Genomic DNA, 21,223 nt, shown 5'->3' with positions numbered 1-21,223 from the left:
CGGAAATTAAATTTCCTATTCAATCCTAGAACGTGCAGTATTTCTGGAGATGAGTGAGAATGGCAACATAAGATACTCATTAGTTACCTTCACACTCAGGCTGATAAAGTTGAAATTATATTGAGCAGATTGGAGGAGAGTAACAAGTATCAATAGCCAGTGGTGATACAACAAAAAGTATAGGCACAGCTCTATGAAAGTTGCTAATCAGTGCCAAGAAATTATAGCTCAACCATAGGAGATGCTCAGATATATTTATATAGTGTTGCGTCCTTGCAGAACACTTTGATTTGACCTCAGATGATGGCTAAGATTTAAATTTTGGAAATGACTCAGTGGAGGGCGACATGATTAATTTCTAGTGTTAAAGATAGATAGATTGAAACAACTGGGCTTCAACTGAAACAACTGAAGTTTTTTGGTGTTTTTGTTTGGACTTCAATTAAAAACAATAATCTGAAATGCACATGTACTGAAGATAATCTGAAGCTTAATTAACCTTGAAAGCCCCAATTGATCAACACCTTCGTCACCCTTTTCTTCTGGCTCTGTAATCTCAAGGCTGAAGCTATCATTACCCTCAAAAGCCAAGGGGAGTTCACTTGTAGATCCAGAAAGTTCATCTTCCTCTGTCATGAATTCAATGTCCTAAAAACAAAATTTGTAAAGTTTGAGAATTAGAATCATGTAATGAAATACTTATTGAAAACTTTAGAATGCCATGTAATGTCCAGTAAAAGACAGCAATTAATATAAAATCAAGCATACATTCAACAATTCAACATTGATATTTTTAAATCATTTTCTAAAGAAAATTAATAATCATTTTAAAATCTGTACTGCTTGTGAATTAGTGTTAACAATGCATGAGTTAAACATCTCCATTTGAACATGGCTTCAAATTTCAGGACTTCATTGTCATCCAGAATTGGCATTTCAAATATGGACCATATGTCTATCTTAAGGATCAATTTCCTTAATGCTCCTCTTTGTGATATTTAAAATTACTTTGATCAGCTTACTGCCATTTGCCACCATCCTCGTAAATCTTCCTGCACCATGTCTCATGTCATATACTCCTCACTGAAGAACTGTATGCAGTACGGGATTTGTGTATATGCATGCCAATGTCTCTTTGTTTCTCTATACATCTCAGAATTCCATCATTGATGACATATTTCTTTTATCCTTTTCCTCCTCTCAAAAGGCATTACCTCACTTCTCCAAACTGAATTTGATTTTCCAATTTTTGCTAGACCACTGATATTGCATGCAGTTTACCACCTTCTTATTTCCTATTGACTACATTGTAAACTTTTGCATCAGGAGCAATCTCGTAATCACGCAGCCTACATTCAAGTCCATTTGATTAATAGCACAGAAAGCTGATGACTTCATATTTGGCCTTGTATATCCCTACTGGAAAAAGCCTTCCAACCACACAAAGACTTATTAGCCATCACTGAATTGATTTTGGATTTTGTTTGCCACTTACCCTTCCGACATCCTTTTACTTTTGACAAATAACAAGTGATCAGAAAAGCTTTGCGAAAATATTGAGTAAAATCAGTTACCCTACCATCGTCGACTTTACTTGTTACCTATTCAAAAGATTCAATCAAGCCACATAACCTTCTCTTGACAAGTCCACACTAGCCGTCTTTGATTAATCTATGCATTTTTAAAAGATGGTGAACATTTCTCCTCTCTTTTCTCCAAAGGTTGGTCAACGACTGAATTACTCAATCTATCCCTTTTCAAACAATAATGTTAGCAGTTCTCCAATCTTCCAGCAACATGCCTCTTAACAGAAGTGCTAGAAAATGATAGAGTACACCTCCACTTACCCACCTTCCTGCAAAAATGCCATGTCTGATACCTCTCTCTACTTCCTGGGCCTTTGTTTCCATCTCTAGCAACCACCTGGAAACCGATATCCATTTCAAGCCTACCGACTCCCACAGCTACCTAGAATACAAATCCTCTTACCCACCTTCCTGCAAAAAGGCCATCCCCTATTTCCAATTCCTTTGCCTCCACCGCATTTGCTCCCAAGATGAGGTGTTCCACTCCAGTACATCCCAGATGTCCTCGTTTTTCAAGGACCACAACTTGCCCTCCACAGTGGTTGAAAACGCCCTCGACCATGTCTCTCGCATACCCTTCCCACAATAACAACCAAAACAGAATTCTCCTCTTCCTCGTGTAACACCCCACCAACCTCTGGATCTGACGCATCATTCTGCAGCACTTCCGCCATCTGTAATTTGACCCCACTATCAACGACATTTTTCCCTCCCCACCCTTATCTGCTTTCTGGAGGGACCACTCTCTCTGTGATTCCCTTGTCCGCTCCACAATTCCCACCAGCCCCACCACAGCCGGCACTTTTCCCTGCAACCGCAGGAAATGCTACACCTGCCCCTACATCTCCCTCTTCACCACCATCCCAGACCCCAATAAGACCTTCCACATCAAACAGATGTTCACCTGCACATCTGCTAATGTGGTATACTGTATCTGCTGTTCCCAATGTGGCCTCCTCTACATCTGGGAAGCCAAGCAGAGGCTTGGGGACCGCTTTGCGGAACACTGACGCTCGGTTCACAACAATCGACGCACCTCCCAGTTGCAAACCATTTCTCCCTCCCACTCCTTGGACGACATGTCCATTCTGGGCCTCCTGCAGTGCCACAATGATGCCACCCGAAAGATACAGGAACAGCATCTCATATTTCACTTGGGAACCCTGCAGCCCAATGGTATCAATGTGGATTTCGCAAGCTTCAGAATCGCCCCTCCCCTGACCGCATCCTAAAGTCAGCCAAGCTTATCCCCGCCTCCCTAACCTGTCTTTCCTCCCACCTCCTACCTGCCAGCCTCATCCCACCTCCCTGACCTGTCCGTCCTCCCTGGACTGACCAACTTTTCCCTAAGTCCCCATCTACAGTCACCTTCACTGTCTCCAACCTCGCCTCTCTGACCTGTCTCCTCTCCACCTATCTTCTCCTTTAACCATCTCCTATTCACCTCCCCCTCTCTCCCTACTTATTTCAGAATCCCTTTCTTCTCCCCTATTTCTGAAGTAGGGTCTAGACCCGAAACGTCAGCTTTCCCGCTCCTCTGATGCTGCTTGGCCTGATGTGTTCATCCAGCTCTACACCTTGTTATCTCTTATACTAGAAAATGATGACCATTTGATGGCCTTCTCAAAAGCCCAAGATACATTTTATTCAGGCCTAAATACTTAAAAATGCCCAACACCTGAGTAACTGTATTTTTCCTATTCAATATTTTGTTGTACTTTCTCTCATTTTACATGCTTCACACCACTGGTCCTGCTGATAGCAGGCAGATTTCTTATGGGATGGATGAATATTCTGTTAAAATCTTCAGTTTTATCAACATTGTAGCAGAAAACACCGAGTTCCAGAAGTCCAATTTAATATTCAGAAAATTTCTCAAACAGTATAAACTACTCATTTGTCATATGAGTGAATAAGGAGTAATAGAAATTAACTAAAATATATATGAAACATAATGTTTAATATGCCAATGTAATTACCAATTGTGCAAATTAAAAATACCTTAGAATAAGAACAATATTTCAAACTTTGTTATCTCCAATGTTTCAAACAATCCTTTTTTATCTTTCAAATGTAAATATTCCCTTAAATACTTATTTTAGCTATGTATTATTATGTATTTAGAAATTAGACTCCGTCACCAACCTTTATGTCAGAAACAGTAACCATGTCACATTGGACTGCTGACTGTATCCACTTGTGCGTAAGATTGAACATTTTTGAACAGCTGCAGTGTAATATTTTTGTTGGATACCAGCAAGTATGGCCTTACAGCAAGAGTAATCTCCCAGACACCACAGAATCAATATTGCAAATGCAGTCATTCATAATTTTGATATAAACATGAGGTTAAAACAGGTTAAAGAATAGCCTCAACCCCTTCAGAGCTTTTTTCATGATCACAGAAGCTTTTCAAAATCAAGTTTCGTTGTGAAGCAAATTAGTATAAATTAGTAACAGGCAATTATCAACAATTGTATTGTTAAAGTGCAAAGTTCTTAATGAAGCAATTCTGTTGTCAAGAAAATTGACCAAAAGGTTGCAAAAACATGCATATTCACACACAAGCAAGCCACCATAATCGAAGGTTACCCATACCACCTACTTCCAAGGTTATTATAAGCACAGAATAAATCTGGAAATACTTAGTTATCATGACCATTCATTAGTGCACCACCAAAGCCCCTTCACCTTTGATCTCCCAGCCACCTGCTGGCTTGTTTCATCAGCCAGAGACACCTCTAGACTAGGAGTTCTTGTGCTAACTGAAAGTGGATCTGCAGAGGCTGTGTCACCCGAAGTTGATAATGAATCCAAGTGACACACGTCTTCATTAGGTACAAAATTCATTATCTGCAGAATACAAATTTAATAGGAAAGATTAATGTCATCATTATGATTTAATGAGATGACACAATACCAGTCAGAACCAAATTAAACGTCACATATAATCCAGGTGCACATAATGTTTAATAAAGTACTGTACCATTTTTCACAGCAAAATTTGAAGGCGTTTGAGTAGGCAAATGGAGAAAATCAAACAAAAATAACCTTAATTTTGACATACTATAATGTTTGTACATATTGATGCAAGTTCTTTTTATTTGTTTTTGTGTTAATTTTTTCAAAAAATGGCGTAATATCTTTAAATAGTGCTCTGCAAACTTGCCAAAACAAACCTTCTGACTACTGAACAGAAATCATGGTGCTATCCAAGTGTCATATTATGATTAGAAAACCCCAAGGAACTGTGGATGCTGGAAATCAGAAAATAAATTGCTGAAGAAAATGCAACAGGTTTGGCAGCACCTGTGGAGAGAAAGCAGAGTTAATGTTTCAGGTCCGGAGACCCTTCTTCAAAACTGAACTTCAGAGTTCTGAAGAAGGGTCATCAGACTGAAATGTTAACTCTACCTTTGTCCACAGATAACACAGTGTGGAGTTGGATGAACGCAGCAGGCCAAGCAGCATCTTAGGAGCACAAAAGCTGATGTTTCCGGCTTCTCTGCTGAAGGGCCTAGGCCCGAAACATCAGCTTTTGTGCTCCTAAGATGCTGCTTGGCCTGCTGTGTTCATCCAGCTCCACACTTTGTTATCTCAGATACTCCAGCATCTGCAGTTCCCATTATCTCTGATACAATTGTCTCCACAGACACTGCCAGACCTGAGGGTTAACGAGGTGAGAGTAAGACTTCTACCCGACAGGGACACAGCTACAGCTGAACAGTTGGAGGATTATCAGAATGCAGGTGTGGCTGCTGCTGTGCCTGGAAGACAGTCCAGAAACAAATATCATGGATTCCGGTCTGAAAGGAAAGTCCAGGGTATTTAGTTGGGAAGGGGTCAGGGATTCTATCAAGGGTGTAGTGGTGTGGTTTCAGTTTGGGAGGCTGGTATATGGGATGGCAAATACAAATGTGCTGTACTATCTTATGGGAAAGACTGTCCCTAACGGGCACAGCGGACCTCCCAAAATAGGTAACCACCATATTCAAGTTGGAAAAGTTGCAGACTAGTCAACATTTCACATTGCCTGTCTACCCTATTATTGGTAACACCGATTGAGTTACCAATTAAAAGCCATTTAAGATGCTCAATAGGCTGAAGGATGGTCAGGCTTGCGAAAGTGCTCCTGTTGTATGGGCGACAATACCAAGCAATACCAGCCTGTGGTTGAGGATAGATTCCTGCCACAACTTCTTTCCTTGAATGAGACTAAGAGCCTCCTGATGGAGGAAAATCACAAGTGAATCTTAATGAGAAGAGGCTCTTGTCTCAAACACAATGCAGTTTAATGCGTGATAACACATAACTCTGAGTTATCTTAGTAAATTAGAAATTGTTACTAAGAATCGTGGGTGATCTATGGATATTGTTCTCCACCCTACCAAATCCTAAGATGTTTTGCCTTCCCTACCAAAATTCTTACAAATTGATCAGATTACACTACATTCTAGACAGATAATCTTCAATATTAAACTTTATCCAACAGTACCCAATTCTCTATAACATAGGAGGCAGTTTGGAAGTGGGTGAATGCAGTGAATTAGCAATCCATTTTATTCCATGTGCCCCCTCCTTCAAATACAAAAGTGAGGAAACTGCAAAATTCACCCCCTTCTCTTTGCTTCCTCCATTTAATGAGATCACAGCTGATTTGTAGATAACTCCATTTACCCATTTTGAGGCTGCAGACATCCATCAATCCCCAATTTAAATGTATCAATCCCCTATGTAAAACGATTAGCTGAGCTAGAATCAACTATCTGTTGGTGGGAGAGGTTTTTAAATCTAAACAACCTTTGCAAAAAGAAGCGTTTCCTAACTCTCTCGAATAGCCTGGCTCTGAATTCCTTGTCCTAGACTCTTGCACTAGTACAGAGGTTTCTTTCTATGAGTATTTCAAAGTAATAATCGCCTCAATCAATTCTCTAATGCTTCTATATTCTGGGTAATAAAAGCCTGCTATTGTAATTTCTCCCTATAATTTAATGCTTGCAGCTTGGTAATATTCTGGCAAATCTGCATCGCATATCTTCCAAAGGCCAATACATCCTTTGTAACGAAGTGTGGAGCTGGATGAACACAGCAGGCCAAGCAGCATCTCAGGAGCACAAAAGCTGACGTTTTGGGCCTAGACCCTTCATCTGATGAAGGGTCTAGGCCCGAAACGTCAGCTTTTGTGCTCCTGAGATGCTGCTTGGCCTGCTGTGTTCATCCAGCTCCACACTTTGTTATCTTGGATTCTCCAGCATCTGCAGTTCCCATTATCACATCCTTTGTAACATATGGTTTCCAGAAATGCGCACACAATCACTCAGATGAGATCTAACTAGTGCTTTGTACAATTGTAATAATAATTTCTTCCTTTTATACTGGGAAATTAGGTGTAGGAATAAATTATTTGGCCTGTTGAAACTCATCCACAATTCAGTAAGATGACAGCTGAGTTGGGATGTCATGTTGCAGCTGAATAAGATATTGGTAAGGCCCTTTTTGGAATACTGCATACAATTCTGGTCACCCTACTATAGGAAGAATGTTATTAAATGGGAAAGGGTGCAAAGATTTACAAGTATGTTACCAAGACTGGAGGGTTTGAGTTACAAGGAAAGGGTGGATTGGCTGGGGCTTATTTATTTTCCCCCTGTACCATAACAGGCTGAGGAGTGACCAACTAGAGATTTATAAAATCATGAGAGGTGTATCAGGTGAACAGGAAGGCCCTTTCCCCAGGGTAGGAAGTCCAAAACTAGGGGACATAGCTTTAAGGTGAGAAGGGAAATGTTTAAAGGGACTTGAGGGGCAACTTTTTCACACAAAAGGTGGTACGTTTACAGAACAAATTGCTAGAGGAAGTGATAGAAGTGCCTACAATATGACAATTTGATGGGTACATGGATAGAAAAGGTTTAGAAGGACATGGGCCAAACTAGGGCAATGAGACTAGTTCAGTTTGGGAAGCTGGGCCAGCACAGACGGGTTGGACCGAAGGGTTCTGTTTCTGTGTGCTGTATGACTCTATGCTTCATAAGTGAGGTCCTTTCATAATCTGAAAAACACTACCTCAATATAAAACTGAAAAACCGAAGAACTGCAGATAAAGTCAAACTGAAATTGTTGGCAAAACTCAGCAAGTCTGGCAGCATCTACGAAGAGAAAGGAGAGTTAACAGTTTGGGTCCAATGATCCTTCTTCAGTTTTTGTTCTACCTCAATGTAGAGTGAATAAAAGCTTTGTGAAGATTGCACTGTCTGTAATACATCTGCTTATATTTAGGAATCTGCTATTTTCTGATTATATGAATGCATCACCTCTTTCAGTATCAGTGAAGACAATTTTACAAAATTATTCTCCATGTAATTTGTTTTGTTTTACAGGAATTCTATACCATATCTACTATATGATAAAACTCAACTCTATTTTCCTTTCTGTCCCACCGCCTTTCATGACCCTTAGATCCCAGGTCTATTCCATCTGTCCAGTTATAAAGATATATTGTTTTCGTCTTTTGAATGCTTTCTTTGTATCCGAGAGCTACATTTTATTTACCTGTTTAAATGGATTTCTAGACCCTACTTGGACCATTTACCATGCTTAACATTTCACCACCTGGAGAATATTTGGATTTATCTTTTTTTGGTCTAAAATAGATGACGATCTCATTAATACCAACACTGAAATCTGTACGCTAAAGATTTGCTGACTTATTTAATATATAAAAGGTACCTATAATTTTACACTGTTATCTGCATTGCTTTCTTCGCCACTAATTTTTGGTGTGGTTGTCAAACTTTGACATATAGCTATCTATTTTAAACCACTAATAAACAGTGAGTAGTGAGGCTCCAGAATGAATGCTTGTGGGATAGTCACTTCTTTCTAGTTTGTATACATACTTGTCTTTGACCTAAAACATCATCTAATCAAATCAATTACTTCCCTTTAATTACGTGTATTAATTTTAGCTAAAAATTTCAGATCTATTTAAACATAGACAAAATATCAAGATGACACGACAACAAACATTTTTTCAGGCAGTAATAGATGTTGGACCATGCCGTTACAGAATTGTTTGCAGAAACAATTGAGGTAATTTCTTCACTTGATCAGCTTGACACTAGACAGAGGCAAGCAAATGAATCTTACCAATTATCAATTTATTCTACCAGGAATAAATTCTTTAAAATAGCATATGGTAACGTATATCCAAATGACTCTCATTTTTACTTCAGCTCTCCAACACATGGGAGCTCACTCCATATCTCTAACACTCTATATGCATGAAGGAGTTTGAAAGAATAAATTTAGCATTTAAAATTATATTTAAAAACTGGGGTTATGACTGCCTCATGTTTTATCATATAGTAGATTTTGTGTAGAATTTGCATAAAAGAAAACATTACATGGAGGACAATTTTGTAAAATTGAGTTAACTGATACTGGAGTAAGTGTTGAGTTCATAACATTCAGAAAATAGCAGATTCACAATGTATAAACATATGTTACTTACAGTGCAATATTAGAAAATAAACACTGTTGAGCAAAACATGGCACAATATTATCATAAGGTAGTTACTTATGTTGTGTTGAGGTGGAAGTAAAACTGAAGGAGGGTCACTGGATCGAAAAAGTTGATGTTGCCAGGCCTGCTGAGTTTTGCCAACAATTCCTGTTTTTGTTTCTAATGTCGAGAATACATAGTTCTTTAGTTTCTTTACGTTGAAGTGGTTTTTTCAGGATAATGAAAGGACCTCACTTATAAATGTTTTTAAATGTGAGGTTAAAAATATTCCTTTATACAAAGGAACATTATAAACTGATCAACAAATATGTAATGCAATAGGGCTGTGGAGTACATCTTATATCCCAGTTCCTCACTGAATACATTGTTTCCAGATGCAAAAATAAATAGTAAGGTCGGCGCAACATCGAGGGCCGAAGGGCCTGTTCTGCACTGTATTGTTCTATGTTCTATTTGATACTTAAGCTAAGCTACAAAGAGAAATATTCTAGTTGACTATTTGCTTACTTCTTTGGCAGCTGTTTGTGCGTGACTTGTAAAGACCTCGAAAGGGAACAGGAGAAAATTCCTCCGAAAAGAACGCAGGTATGTTTATTTTTTGAATTTAGTTTAAAATACATTGTACATATCTGGGTTCTGATGCAAGATATTACAAAATATTTTTATTTATTAGTTCTTTTGGAGGTTTGCACGATAGATTATAAAGAATTATCTTACTAATTGTGATCGTGTCAGAATTTGGCTAGCTGTAAGTGCCTCCTCTTCAGAGGACTCATCTGAATCTTCGTGATTAATTTTACTTAGACTGGGTGTGCTTCCTGAAAGCTGGCTCTCGTCCAGAAGCTGCATTTCTCCCTTGTCTAGACTGTCAAGAGAACGCCTCCGTACTCCCCAATTAAAGGTATCCATACTCTCACCCTGAAAGAAAAGGAAATTGAAACATCATTCACAAAAATTACAGTCAGTAGATCAAAATGCACTATGAGTAATAATAAGCATTTGTATGTGACAAAAAAATTAAAACATGGGTTTGCAAGCCTATACTCAAAGTTACAATAATTCAAATACTGATAAAACTTTATTTCAGCACTTCAAAAAAGTTTACATAAATAAATTAGTACAAGTCATATCTATCTAGCCACTAGTATCAATTATTCAAATCATATTTCCCCTTTTACCAATAATTGCAACAGACAGGCATGCAGGCAAGTAAATGGGTTGGTAAATGTACTATTTAGCCACAAATTGAAATGGAGATAGACATTCTCTAGAAATTATTGGGGGGATTTTAACTATCATATATTAGCGGTCTGTGGTTAGGGTGTCCCTATGCCCATCTGTTCACGTTGGTGTAGAACCTGAAACATATCCATGACTGGATGTCATTACAATGATGGCAGCAAATTAACATTGCTAAAAGGCAAATTCAATGCAAGCCAGAATTGGAAGGATAATGATAATTGAGTTATTGATTTAAAAAAAAACTTTTTCAAGGTTTTTCAGAACAGTTTGCAGTGATTACTTTAAATAGCTAAACTAGCAATCCTTAATGTCCAGTTCCATGGTCAGAGAGAAACTAAGATTGATGAAAGTTCTAAAATGGCTTAAAACCAGACAACATATAGTGAGTACATTTGAGCTGCTAATTTGTTTCCTGGGCTATTTCAATATTGCAGCAAACTGGATGTTGATACAAATGGGTGTTAAGGGTTACACTGTAATTTATGGTTAATTACCCACCCTGTTCCCACCTAAAATGGGATAAAAACTCTGTCTGCTTTCATATAGGTCTTCGTGGTTTGGAATTTTTATTTTTGCTAAACTAAATGACCAGTTTCTAAAAGATTGTGGCCTCACACAAACTTGGTGTATGATCTCCACAGTTATACAATGGATCTCTCCATGTGTTCTCCAGTTCTCCACAAGTGTTCTCACTAAATGTCTGTGAAATCACGAGGATACACCTAATAGGTATGAGTCCAGGAGATGCACTTGCTGCTTCCAGTCACTTGGCTGTCTTGAGGTAGATAGAGTTGCTTAGAATCTGTCCATTTTGTGGAGCTACAGCAGAAACCTTTCAGTAGCGAATCTCCGTTCATTTAGTTTGAAAAGCCAAACAGCAGAAATATTTATATATGCATTTACAATATCATTACACATACCAGTCAGAAGACACCTTACCACATTCTATAGAAAGCAGAAGAATAAACGTAATATTTTCCAACTTCTTACTTCATTCAGATCTCTTTGCTGAAATTGGTGAGTTGGGGGTGGGAGTCAGGGGAGAAGGGAGAGATAATTTCACTGAAGGAGAAAGTTAAGTGAAGGAGCTCGATCCTCCCAGTAAGTGAAGGAACCTGCTTACATTTGGCCACTGAAAACAAAGTAAAATAGCTTTATGACAAAAGGACAACCGTGGTCTGAAAGGATATGAGAAACTTCAGAGTAATTAGGCTAGATTCTCATACTGGGATGAGAAAATGGAATTTGAGACTGTTTCTGAGTGCTCTAGCTGTCTTGATGGGCCAGTGAAGAAGAAATTAATGTTGAGTATCACATCAGAGATCTTTAATTGGAGGTCAGCATCACAGTCAATTAGCAACTATAGGGATGCGCAATGCAAGTGCTGCCCTGCTTTAAACTCACCATGGCATCAAATATACTGTGGCTGACATTTACATGATTAAGGAAAAACTGAACTTTGGGCTCCATGTTTCACTCAAACACAGAGGAGCTGAGGCAGAAATCACAGCCACTGTCAACAGCAGAAGCATCTAAAGAACTTGGGTCTAGTGCTGTTAATGCTCTGGCAATGCTAGTCCAATTCACAAAGGTCTCCATATATTCACCATTATGCAAATACATAAGCTGGGGGGCCTCTGGGCCACGCTACTCCTGAACATGGGAATGATGGATGTCCAGGAAGCTTACTGACTTCTTAGAATTGCCATTTTACTGTCAGAAGATCTGCCATCCGAAGCAGACACCACAGACCATAACAGTTCCTTGTAATGATGCACTTTGTCCTTGTAAATGAAACACACAAATAATGCAGGGTTGAGGACAAACTGACAGGGAGATAACCATTACTCATCATGGCAGTGGAAGACTGAGCAATAGAAAAAGCCAGGATCCACATGCCAGGAGAAAGTTGGCCAGTGCAAAATCAGCATTCCTGGTTGACATCCATCTGATTGAATGCTAAGCCTTGAATTGCCTTGGGAGGGATTAGCATACCAAAAGCTTCTGCTCTCCAAAATGACTTTCCTTCCCTCCATCAATGATGGCCAAAGAAGAACAGAAGAAGCATTACCATACCTTACAAGCAAACCATCCATCAGTACAGATACTCTCGCCTTGGTGGGTTCTCAAATATGTTGAGCTAGGGTGTCAGTGGTGAGGAGCTTGTTATCAGGGGAAAAGTGCCAAAAGGCACAGAATGAAAGACCCCATTCAGCTCATGTGTGCCAAAGGCAAACGGCAAATATCTATGAAAGCATAAGCTCCTCCACTGAGAAAGTGATGAACCCAATGAATAGCCACATGGAGCAGTCCTTGTAGTACTTGCAGGAACTTAACAGTGATGTTCACAGTTCACACTATGTTCTCTGTACAGGTCAGCATTAGCTGGTGACTCAAAGATATCTGGAGGGAATTTCAGCTGCATACCAACTGATGGTCTCCTTCATACACCTGGACAACCCAAGGACTGACAATTTCACCAAGGAAGAGGAGGGTGCCACTCGTCATGAAGCTCTTTCATCAACTTTGGCTTCTTGGCTCCTTTGACAATGGGAGGTTCAGAAGGCTAGCTCAGTGATCATACAGCTGTTAGCAGCACTTTAAGATGCCCCAACAGCACTTCCACAACCCCGGGTGTTTCTTAGCTGCAACTTGACATAAGTTTGAAGGCTCCATCCACTTCCTCTGAAACTGCAAGCAATGTGTAAAAATGGCCACGCACAATACAGGTCACTGGACTGTCTTTTTGCTGTGTACTGTCTTACTCTGAGCAGATATAAAAATTGACATTTGAAGCCAGACATTATAGACTCCTCTTATTTACGATTGGTGTATAGATGCTCTAACAGTAACCGTACAGTTTAATGAAAGAAATAATACAATGTCAGAAAAAATATTTCAATTAGCTTAGGGTATCAGAATAGCAGAGTCTTGCTAAAACTGTGCGAGGTTCTAGTCAGACCACATCTTGAGCAGCTTTGGTCTCCTTATCTAACTGAAAACATACTAGCATTGCAGACAATCCAGAGAAGATTCACTAGGTTGATCATGGGTAAGGACAGATTTTCTTTTGAGGAGAGGTTGAACAGTTTGGGCTGGTATTCATCAGAGTTTAGAAGAATGAGAGGTGATCCTATTGAAACAAACAAGATTCTTAGGGAGTCTTGACTGGATAGGTGCTGAGAAGTTTTTTCTCATAGCGGGTGAGGCTAGGACCAGATGGCATAATCTCATAGTAAGGGGTTGTCCAATCAAGACAGAAATGAAGGGGAATTTCTTCCCTCAGAAGGCAGTGAATCTGTAGGGTGCTTTATCACTGAGGACTGTCGAATGATGTATATTCTAGGCTTATATAGATTTCTAATCAGTAAGGGAATCAAGAGTTATAGGGAAAAGACAAGAATGTGGAATTGAAGATTATCAGGTCCATCATGATCTCACCTGAATAGTGAAGCAGTTTCAATGGGCCAAATAACCTAATTCTGCTCCCAGGTCTAATAGGTCTGTCAACATGCAGTCCCATAAATTTCTTCAATGCTACTTTTTACACAAAGTAATTTCCTTCAGTTCCGTATTCTAACTAGATCTTTGAATCTTAGTTATTTCAGAGCGATTTCTCTGTGAAAGAATGCGTAATACTTCTTTATCTCTGTCATTTCTCTATTTCCTATTATAAACTCTATTTCTGCCTGTAACGGGCCCCCATCTGACTAAATCATTTCTCTTTTTACATACCTATAGAAACTTTTACGATCTGTTTATCGCTATTTTCATTCACATTTAGTTCCTTCTTTATTGATCCATTTCTGAATTCTGCTTTGCTTAAATCCAAAATTACGCTAATCCTCAGTCTTAAACCTTCTGTTGAGTAAAAAGGCTTTCTTTAATCTACTCCTATCCTTAACCATCCCTGTTAACCATTGTTCCTTATTTTGCCTTTTGTGTACTTTTGCCTCATAGGAATGTATGCTTTCTGAAAACCAAGTAACCAATGAAGGTCTGCACCATTTATCCTGGGCGCTGCCATGGCTCTTACATGCCAAGGAACTCAATTTCATGCTCCCTTCCAAGACATTTCAGCCATATAAAGACGGTTGCTCAGACACAAAGGAACTGCAGATGACATTTCAATGTGTGCTCTGGTGGAGCTATGCCGCACAGCCCACAAGGGTGTTCTGCATCACTTGTGGAATGCAATGCCCTTGACAACTGGAACAAACAAAGCTTGGCAGTCCTGGTTGCAGCTGAGGAGGAGGAGCAACAATAATCTTGTGAAAATGAAGATGAGGTAGATGATCAGGTCATTGACCAGGAGGGTACATTAGACCATGACAGGAATGCATCAAGCCTGAAGGGTGAGGGATAAACTGACTGAATTCAGTCTCCTGGATTCGTGGCCTTGGTGAGATGTGTGCACAGCAACAGAGTTAGATTACGTATTGGGCCTGACAGAGTGTGAGGTAGCAGAAAGAAGATTGTGGCACTTGTTTAATGGAGTACTGCTCTTCGACCTCCTTCCTGCACTATTGTAATGTACCACTTCACTCAGAAAACAGCACAGAGCCAGGTTGCTATCTGAGTCCAATCCGGCATTATCTGGAGGTATGACAACATGCGGCCATTGGCCGAATTAAGGACCGCCACCCCATTCATCAATGTCTACAGGTTCTGTCCACAAAGCGTGCAGAGAGTTTTCCTTTTCCCTGGACTATGTGTTAAACAATGGGGCTCAAGTACTGCCCTGTCAGCCTTCTGTAGGGGTCATTCCTTCTGGGACAGTTTGCCCACTCCTCCTCCACTCAGTCTGCAGCATCTTCCAATGCAACTGCAGAAGGTGTAAAACCTACCCATTCCACCCCTCTTTCCTCATTATCCAAGGTCCCAGATACACCTTCTAGGTGAAGCAGCAATTTATCTGCATTTCACTTAAATTGGTCTACTGAATCATTGCTTACAATTTGGTCTCTACACTGAGGACACAAAATGCACAGTGGATGACTGCTTTAAAGAACACCTCTGTTCTGTCCACTGAACTAATCCTGAGATTCCGGTGGCCTGTCACTTCAGCACATGACCCAGTTCCCTACAACATCTCTGTCAAAGACTTGCTGTAGTGCTCCAGTGAGCTTAGCGCAAGATGGAAGAAAAATGCCTCATTTTCCATTTGGGTACCCCGCGCATTCAGGACTGCCCATTATCAGGCTCATATGAAGAAACAACATTTAAGGAGGTTTCAGAAGAAATGATTGTGCTGATACAAGTTCAGCCAAGCATGAGTTATGTTTTTAGAAGAGAATTGGAAAAATTCAAAAGGAATATCCCCAAATCCCTTTAAGAACTTTTATGTAAACGAATAATTACCCATAATTTTGTCTTAAATCTTTTATTAGTACATTTTAAAACTCTTAACTATTCAAATGTAGCTGCAAGAATTGTAACAGCAATTTGTATTTCTCCAGAATTATACCTGAACTAGTTACAAATATGCTAACAAAGAGTTCAAACTTTTGACAATATGGAATATAATATTACTGAAGGCATAACTTACCTCAAGTTAATACAAAACTTTTGGTTATCTTGAATAGTTAGAGTGTGATGCCATCCGAGCTCAATCCCTATCCCAATTATGGGAGCTTGTGGAAGTTTGCCTCCCCTGCTTGACCCATCCTTAAAAGTAATGCCCCTCAATCCACAGATAACCAATTGTCTCTCTCTAATGGAGATAAACACCTATGGTCTTTCAATGACTTGGGCTAATCACCTTACTATAGTACCAAGCAATGACATTGCCTATTATGTACAGGAACAGCATGTTATTGTCAAGTAGTACGCAAGCTAGCAGTGGAACGCCAGAGTTATTGCAAATTAAAAAAAATTGGACATTAAGGCTGCCTTTAGCAGTTATTCATGCTTTGAAACAAAATCATTATCACCAAAATATATACTCCCAGTAGCTACAAATTTAAAGGCAGCACAATTCTTTTAAATGTTGTACAAACAATCAATTCTACATTCATGCACATAAACAACTTTCCCAACCTATCAAAATTCATGAGGGCAATTAAAGTACATAATGCAACAAGCTCATAAGCTACAATGCAGTACAAATATATGACATGCAGACTGCAACACATCACACAAGCTGCACAATGAATATCTTACCTGAAGTTCCTAGACAGCAATAAAGGGTTAAAAATACACATTATAATATTCAGTTTCTAAGAAATAAAATTATCTTCACTTCCAATTAAACCAAAATTTGCATTGTCCCTTTCAATAGAACAGCTGACAAATCCCCATCCAACTCTAATGCCTGACAAGAGATGAATTTATAACTTTCCAGTTTCTGAATTATGTAAAATTCTAACAGTTTGTTACTAGATATTGCTTTAATTAATTGCCCTTCACAAATTGGTTTAACGTCTTTGAAGAGTTTGCATGTCAATGGAAGCTGATGGTCAAGACAAAGGCTCAGATTTTTGCAGTGCTGGAGGGATTCTGTCATGGAAAATATAGTCCAAAATCTCAAGTCACACCCCTGAACATGATGGGATGAGAGTCAGACCAGGGTTTGCACATATATTTGACAGAGGCAGCTGACCACTTGAATCATCAGCTACCTTCACTGAAGTAGAATTGTGGCATCTCTGTAACTTGAAATGCATATTGTACACAGTTGTATGTTTATTTAAAATGATAACAATGACCAACAGACAATTTGTAATCCTTATTTTAACCATTACGATCCATTGCTGCCAAAAATGTCTATGAAGCAATAATGTCTTTGTATACTTGAAGCTTCAAAAATAAAACAGGGCAAGTTGCAGATTCATTGCGGTATCTAACACGACAGAGAAAATGAGTTTTTGAGAGCAAGACATTCTGAAAATTTGCTGGTGGACTCATTATATTCCTCTTAGGGATAAAGTTCAAATTCAGTGTTATTTCTAGCAAGTGATAAATGAAGATAACAACATATCTAGCCAAAGTTAATAATAATAATTCTGTAGCCCAATGGTCTCAATGTGGACTTCACAAGCTTCAAAATCTCCCCACCCTCGACCTTATCCCAAAATCAGCCCCGCTCATCCCCGCCTCCTTGACCTGTCCATCTTTTCTCCCATCTATCCGCTCCTCCCACCTCACTGACCAACCCCCACCCCCACCTTCTACCTACCAGCCTCATTTCTGCCTCCTTGATCTGTCCATCTACCCTCAGTTGACCAACCCCCATCCCAAATCCCTACGTACATTCACCTTTACCGGCTCCATGCCCGCCTCCTTGACCTATCCATCTTCTCTCCACCTATCTGCTCCTTTATCCACCTTCCATGATCGATTCATCCCAGAGTTCCCTTCCCCTTCCCCATTTCTGAAGAAGGGTCCAGACTCGAAACATCAGCTTTCGTGCTCCTCTGATGCTGCCTGGTCTGCTGTGTTCATCCAGCTCTACACCTTGTTATCTCTAATGATAATGGAACATCTGTTAACCATTCTGGTTTCAAAACAGTCATGTGTTTTCAGCTTTTTAATAATTGCTAGCAGAAAAATATAATTACCGTTATAAGACCATTAAGACCATAAGATGCAGGAGCAGAATTAAGCCATTTGGCCCATCAAGTCTGCTCTGCAACTTGATCATGGCTGATCTGTTTCTCAACCCCATTCTCCTAACTTCCCCCCATAACCTTTGATCCCGTTACTAATCTAGAACCTATCTACCTCTGTCTTAAATATGCTCAATGACTTGACTTCCACAGCCCTCTGCAGCAATGAGTTGCACAGCTTCACCATTCTCTGGCTGAAGAAATTCCTACTTATCTCAGTTATAAAGGGTAGTTCCTTCACTCTGAGGTGTGACCTTGGGTCCTAGTCTCTCCTATGAGCGGAAACAGTTTCTCAATGCCCATGCTATCAAGGCCTCTCAGTATTCTGCAAGTTTCAATCAGATCCGTCCTTATCCTTCTAAACTCCATCGAGTAGGCTCAGAGTCTACATCTGCTCCTCATATGACAAGCCCTTTGTGCCTAGGATCATTCGTGTAAACCTCCTCTGGACCCCTTCTGAGGGGAGCGCAACTTCTTTAGATACAGAGCCCAAAACTGGTCTAAGTATTAAAAATGCGGCACGGTGGCTCAGTGGTTAGCACTGCTGCCTCACACTGCCAGGGACCAGGATTCAATTCCAGCCTGTGTGTGGAGTTTGCGCATTCTCCCAGTGTCTGTGTGGGTTTCCTCCGGGTGCTCCTGTTTCCTCCCACAGTCCAAAGATATGCAGGCAATGTCGATTGGCCATGCTAACTTGCCTATATTGTTCGGGGATGTGTAGGTTATTTGTTGGGGTGAAGGGTTTGGGTGGGACGCTTTGAGTGTTGGTGTGGGCTTTTTGGCCAAAGGGCCTGTTTCCACATTGTAGGGATTCTATGATCCCTCCTCTTCTATTCCAGCTCTCTCAAAATGATTGAGAAAGTTGCATTTGTCTTCCCAACTGCCAACTTTAACTGCATGTTAACCTTAAGAGAATTTTGAATTTGGTCCTAAGTCCCTTTGTGTTTCAGATTTCCAAAGCCTTTGCTCATTTAGACAATAGTCTGTGCCTCTGTTCTTCCTACCAAAGTGCATAACCTCACACTTTCCCATATTGTATTTGTGAACTCTCCTAGCTTGTCCAAGTCCTTCTGCAGCCGCTCCTCTTCCTCAACACTATACCTGCCCAGCACTCATCTTTGTTGCAAAGTTTGCTGATGTGTTGATCTTTGTTGCAATGTCCTCAGTTATTTTGTCTAGATTGTTAATGTTGAATAGTTGTGGTCTCAACGCTGATCACTCCAGAACTCCACTATTCACTGACTGCCATCCTAAAAAAGACCCCTTTATCCCCACTCTCTGCCTTCTGCCAGTCAGCCAATTCTCTATCCATGCCAGTATCTTACCCCTAACACTGTGGGCTCTTATTTAGCAGCCTCCTGTGTTGCATCTTGTCAACGGCCTTCTGGAAATCCAAATACATCACATCCACTGGCTGTCCTTTATGTAAGTTGCTGATAGAATTCTTTGAGAAGCCTATCTGATCTGTCAGGCACGACTTCCCTTTGACAAAACCATGCTGACTCAGCCCAATCTGATCATGTACTTCCAAGTGTTTTGCAACCTCATCCTTAATAATGAACTCTTACCAACATCCAAGGTCTGGTCAACTAGCCTATAATTTCCTGTCTCTCTCCCTTCTTAAAATGGGTTTTACATTAGTCATTTTTCAGTTTTCTCAGATCCTCTCCGACTCATGATTCCTGAAAGATCACCACCAATGCCTCTATGGTCCCCTCAGTTATCTCTTTCAGAACCATGGCACGTTGTCCATCTGGTCTGGATGATTTATCCACCTTCAGATCTTGCAGTGTCTCCAGCTCCTTCTATATAGTGATGGCCACCACACTCACCTCTTGACCCTGACTCTTGAAATTCTGGCATACTGCTGGTGTCTTCCAAAATGAAGACTACACAAAGTATCTACTCAGTTCCTCCACCATTTTTTTGTTCCCCATTACTTCTTCTCCAGCCTTATTTTCCGGCTGTCCAATGTCCACTTTTGCCTCTCCCTCACATTTTACATATCTATTCTTTTATATTACCACCTAGCTTACTCTCATAGTTCATCTTCTACTTGCCTTATTGCTTTTTAAAAGTTATCCTCTGCTGGTTTTTAAAGGCTTATCAATCATCTGACTTCCCCCTGATCTTCACCATATTGTAAGCTTTTTCTTTTGTTTTTATGCTGTACCCAAGTTCATTCATCAGCCACAGTTGCCTCACCTTCCCCTTGGCGTGAATTTCTGTTGTGCCTCCCGAATTACCCCAGAATCTCCAGTCATTGCTGCTCCACTATCTTTCTTGCTCCACTTCCAATCAACTCTGGCCAGCTCTTCCCTCATGTCTTTGTAGTTACCTAATTTTCCCAGTCCATCTGCATATCGAAGTCCTCTATTTCTTGTTACAGAGATGGTAGAAACTGCCGATGCTGGAGAATCTGAGATAACATGGTGTGAAGCTGCATGAACACAACAGGCCAAGCAGCATCAGAGGAGCAGGAAATTTTGACCTTTCGGGTTGAGACCCTTCTTCAGAAGTGAGAGGGGGGAAGGGGATTCTGAAATAAACAGGGAGACGAGGGAGGTGGATAGAAGATGGATAATGGAGAAGATAGGGTGAGAGGACAAAGAGGTCAAAGAGGCGGGGTCAGAGCCAGTGAAGGTTAATGTAGATGGGGAGTTAGGGAGGGGATGGTCGGTCCAGGGAAGACAGACAAGTCAAGGATAAGGTTAGTGGGTATGAGATGTGGGTGGGGCTTCAGGTGGGAGGAATGGTTAGGGAGGTGGGGACTAGCTGGGCAGGTTTTGGGATGTGGTCGGGGGAGGGGACATTTTGAAGCTTGTGAAGTCCACATTGATACCCTTGGGCTGCAGGCTGCCCAAGCGATATATGAGATACTGTTCCTGCATCTTTCGACTGGCGACATTGTGGCAATGCAGGAGGCCCAGGATGGACAATTCATCCAAGGAGTCATGGGGGTGGTGGGGGGTTGTTGAAATGGTTCGCGGCTGGGAAGTGTAGTTGTTTGTTGAGAACTGAGTGTAGGTGTTCCACAAAGCAGTCCCCAAGCCTCCGCTTGGTTTCCCCAATGTAGAGGAGGCCACAATGGGAACAGCGGATACAACATATCACATTAACAGATGTGCAGGTAAACATCTGTTTGATGTGGAAAGTCTTCTTAGGGCCTGGGATGGGGGTGAGGGGGAAGGTATGGGGCAGGTGTAGCACTTGCTTCGGTTGCAGGGAAAAGTGCCAGGGGTGGTGGGGCTGGAAGGGAGTAT

At 40.5% G+C, this 21,223-nt stretch overlaps 1 protein-coding gene across 7 annotated transcripts in view; it reads right to left on the bottom strand.

Moving 5' to 3' along the window:
* The window catches only part of LOC125453068 (protein furry homolog), a 301,124-nt gene that overhangs the window by 27,166 nt on the left and 252,735 nt on the right, over positions 1–21,223 (bottom strand). For 5 of the 7 annotated variants that reach the window (XM_059646706.1, XM_048532133.2, XM_059646705.1 and 2 more), the window contains exons 52-54: positions 9,829–10,029; positions 4,278–4,439; positions 500–648 (exon numbers count right to left, since the gene is read on the bottom strand). In XM_059646706.1, the coding sequence (XP_059502689.1) occupies positions 500–648; positions 4,278–4,439; positions 9,829–10,029 (512 nt within the window). Of the gene's footprint in view, positions 1–499; positions 649–3,731; positions 4,440–9,828; positions 10,030–21,223 lie in introns of those variants that run through there. The other 2 variants (XR_009445855.1, XR_009445856.1) reach the window with 2 other exon arrangements.

Source organism: Stegostoma tigrinum, chromosome 6 (assembly GCF_030684315.1).
Source record: "Stegostoma tigrinum isolate sSteTig4 chromosome 6, sSteTig4.hap1, whole genome shotgun sequence".
NCBI lineage: Eukaryota > Metazoa > Chordata > Chondrichthyes > Orectolobiformes > Stegostomatidae > Stegostoma > Stegostoma tigrinum.
The sequence above is the reverse complement of the archived record's forward strand: the minus strand, read 5'-3'. Positions and strand labels throughout refer to the sequence as shown.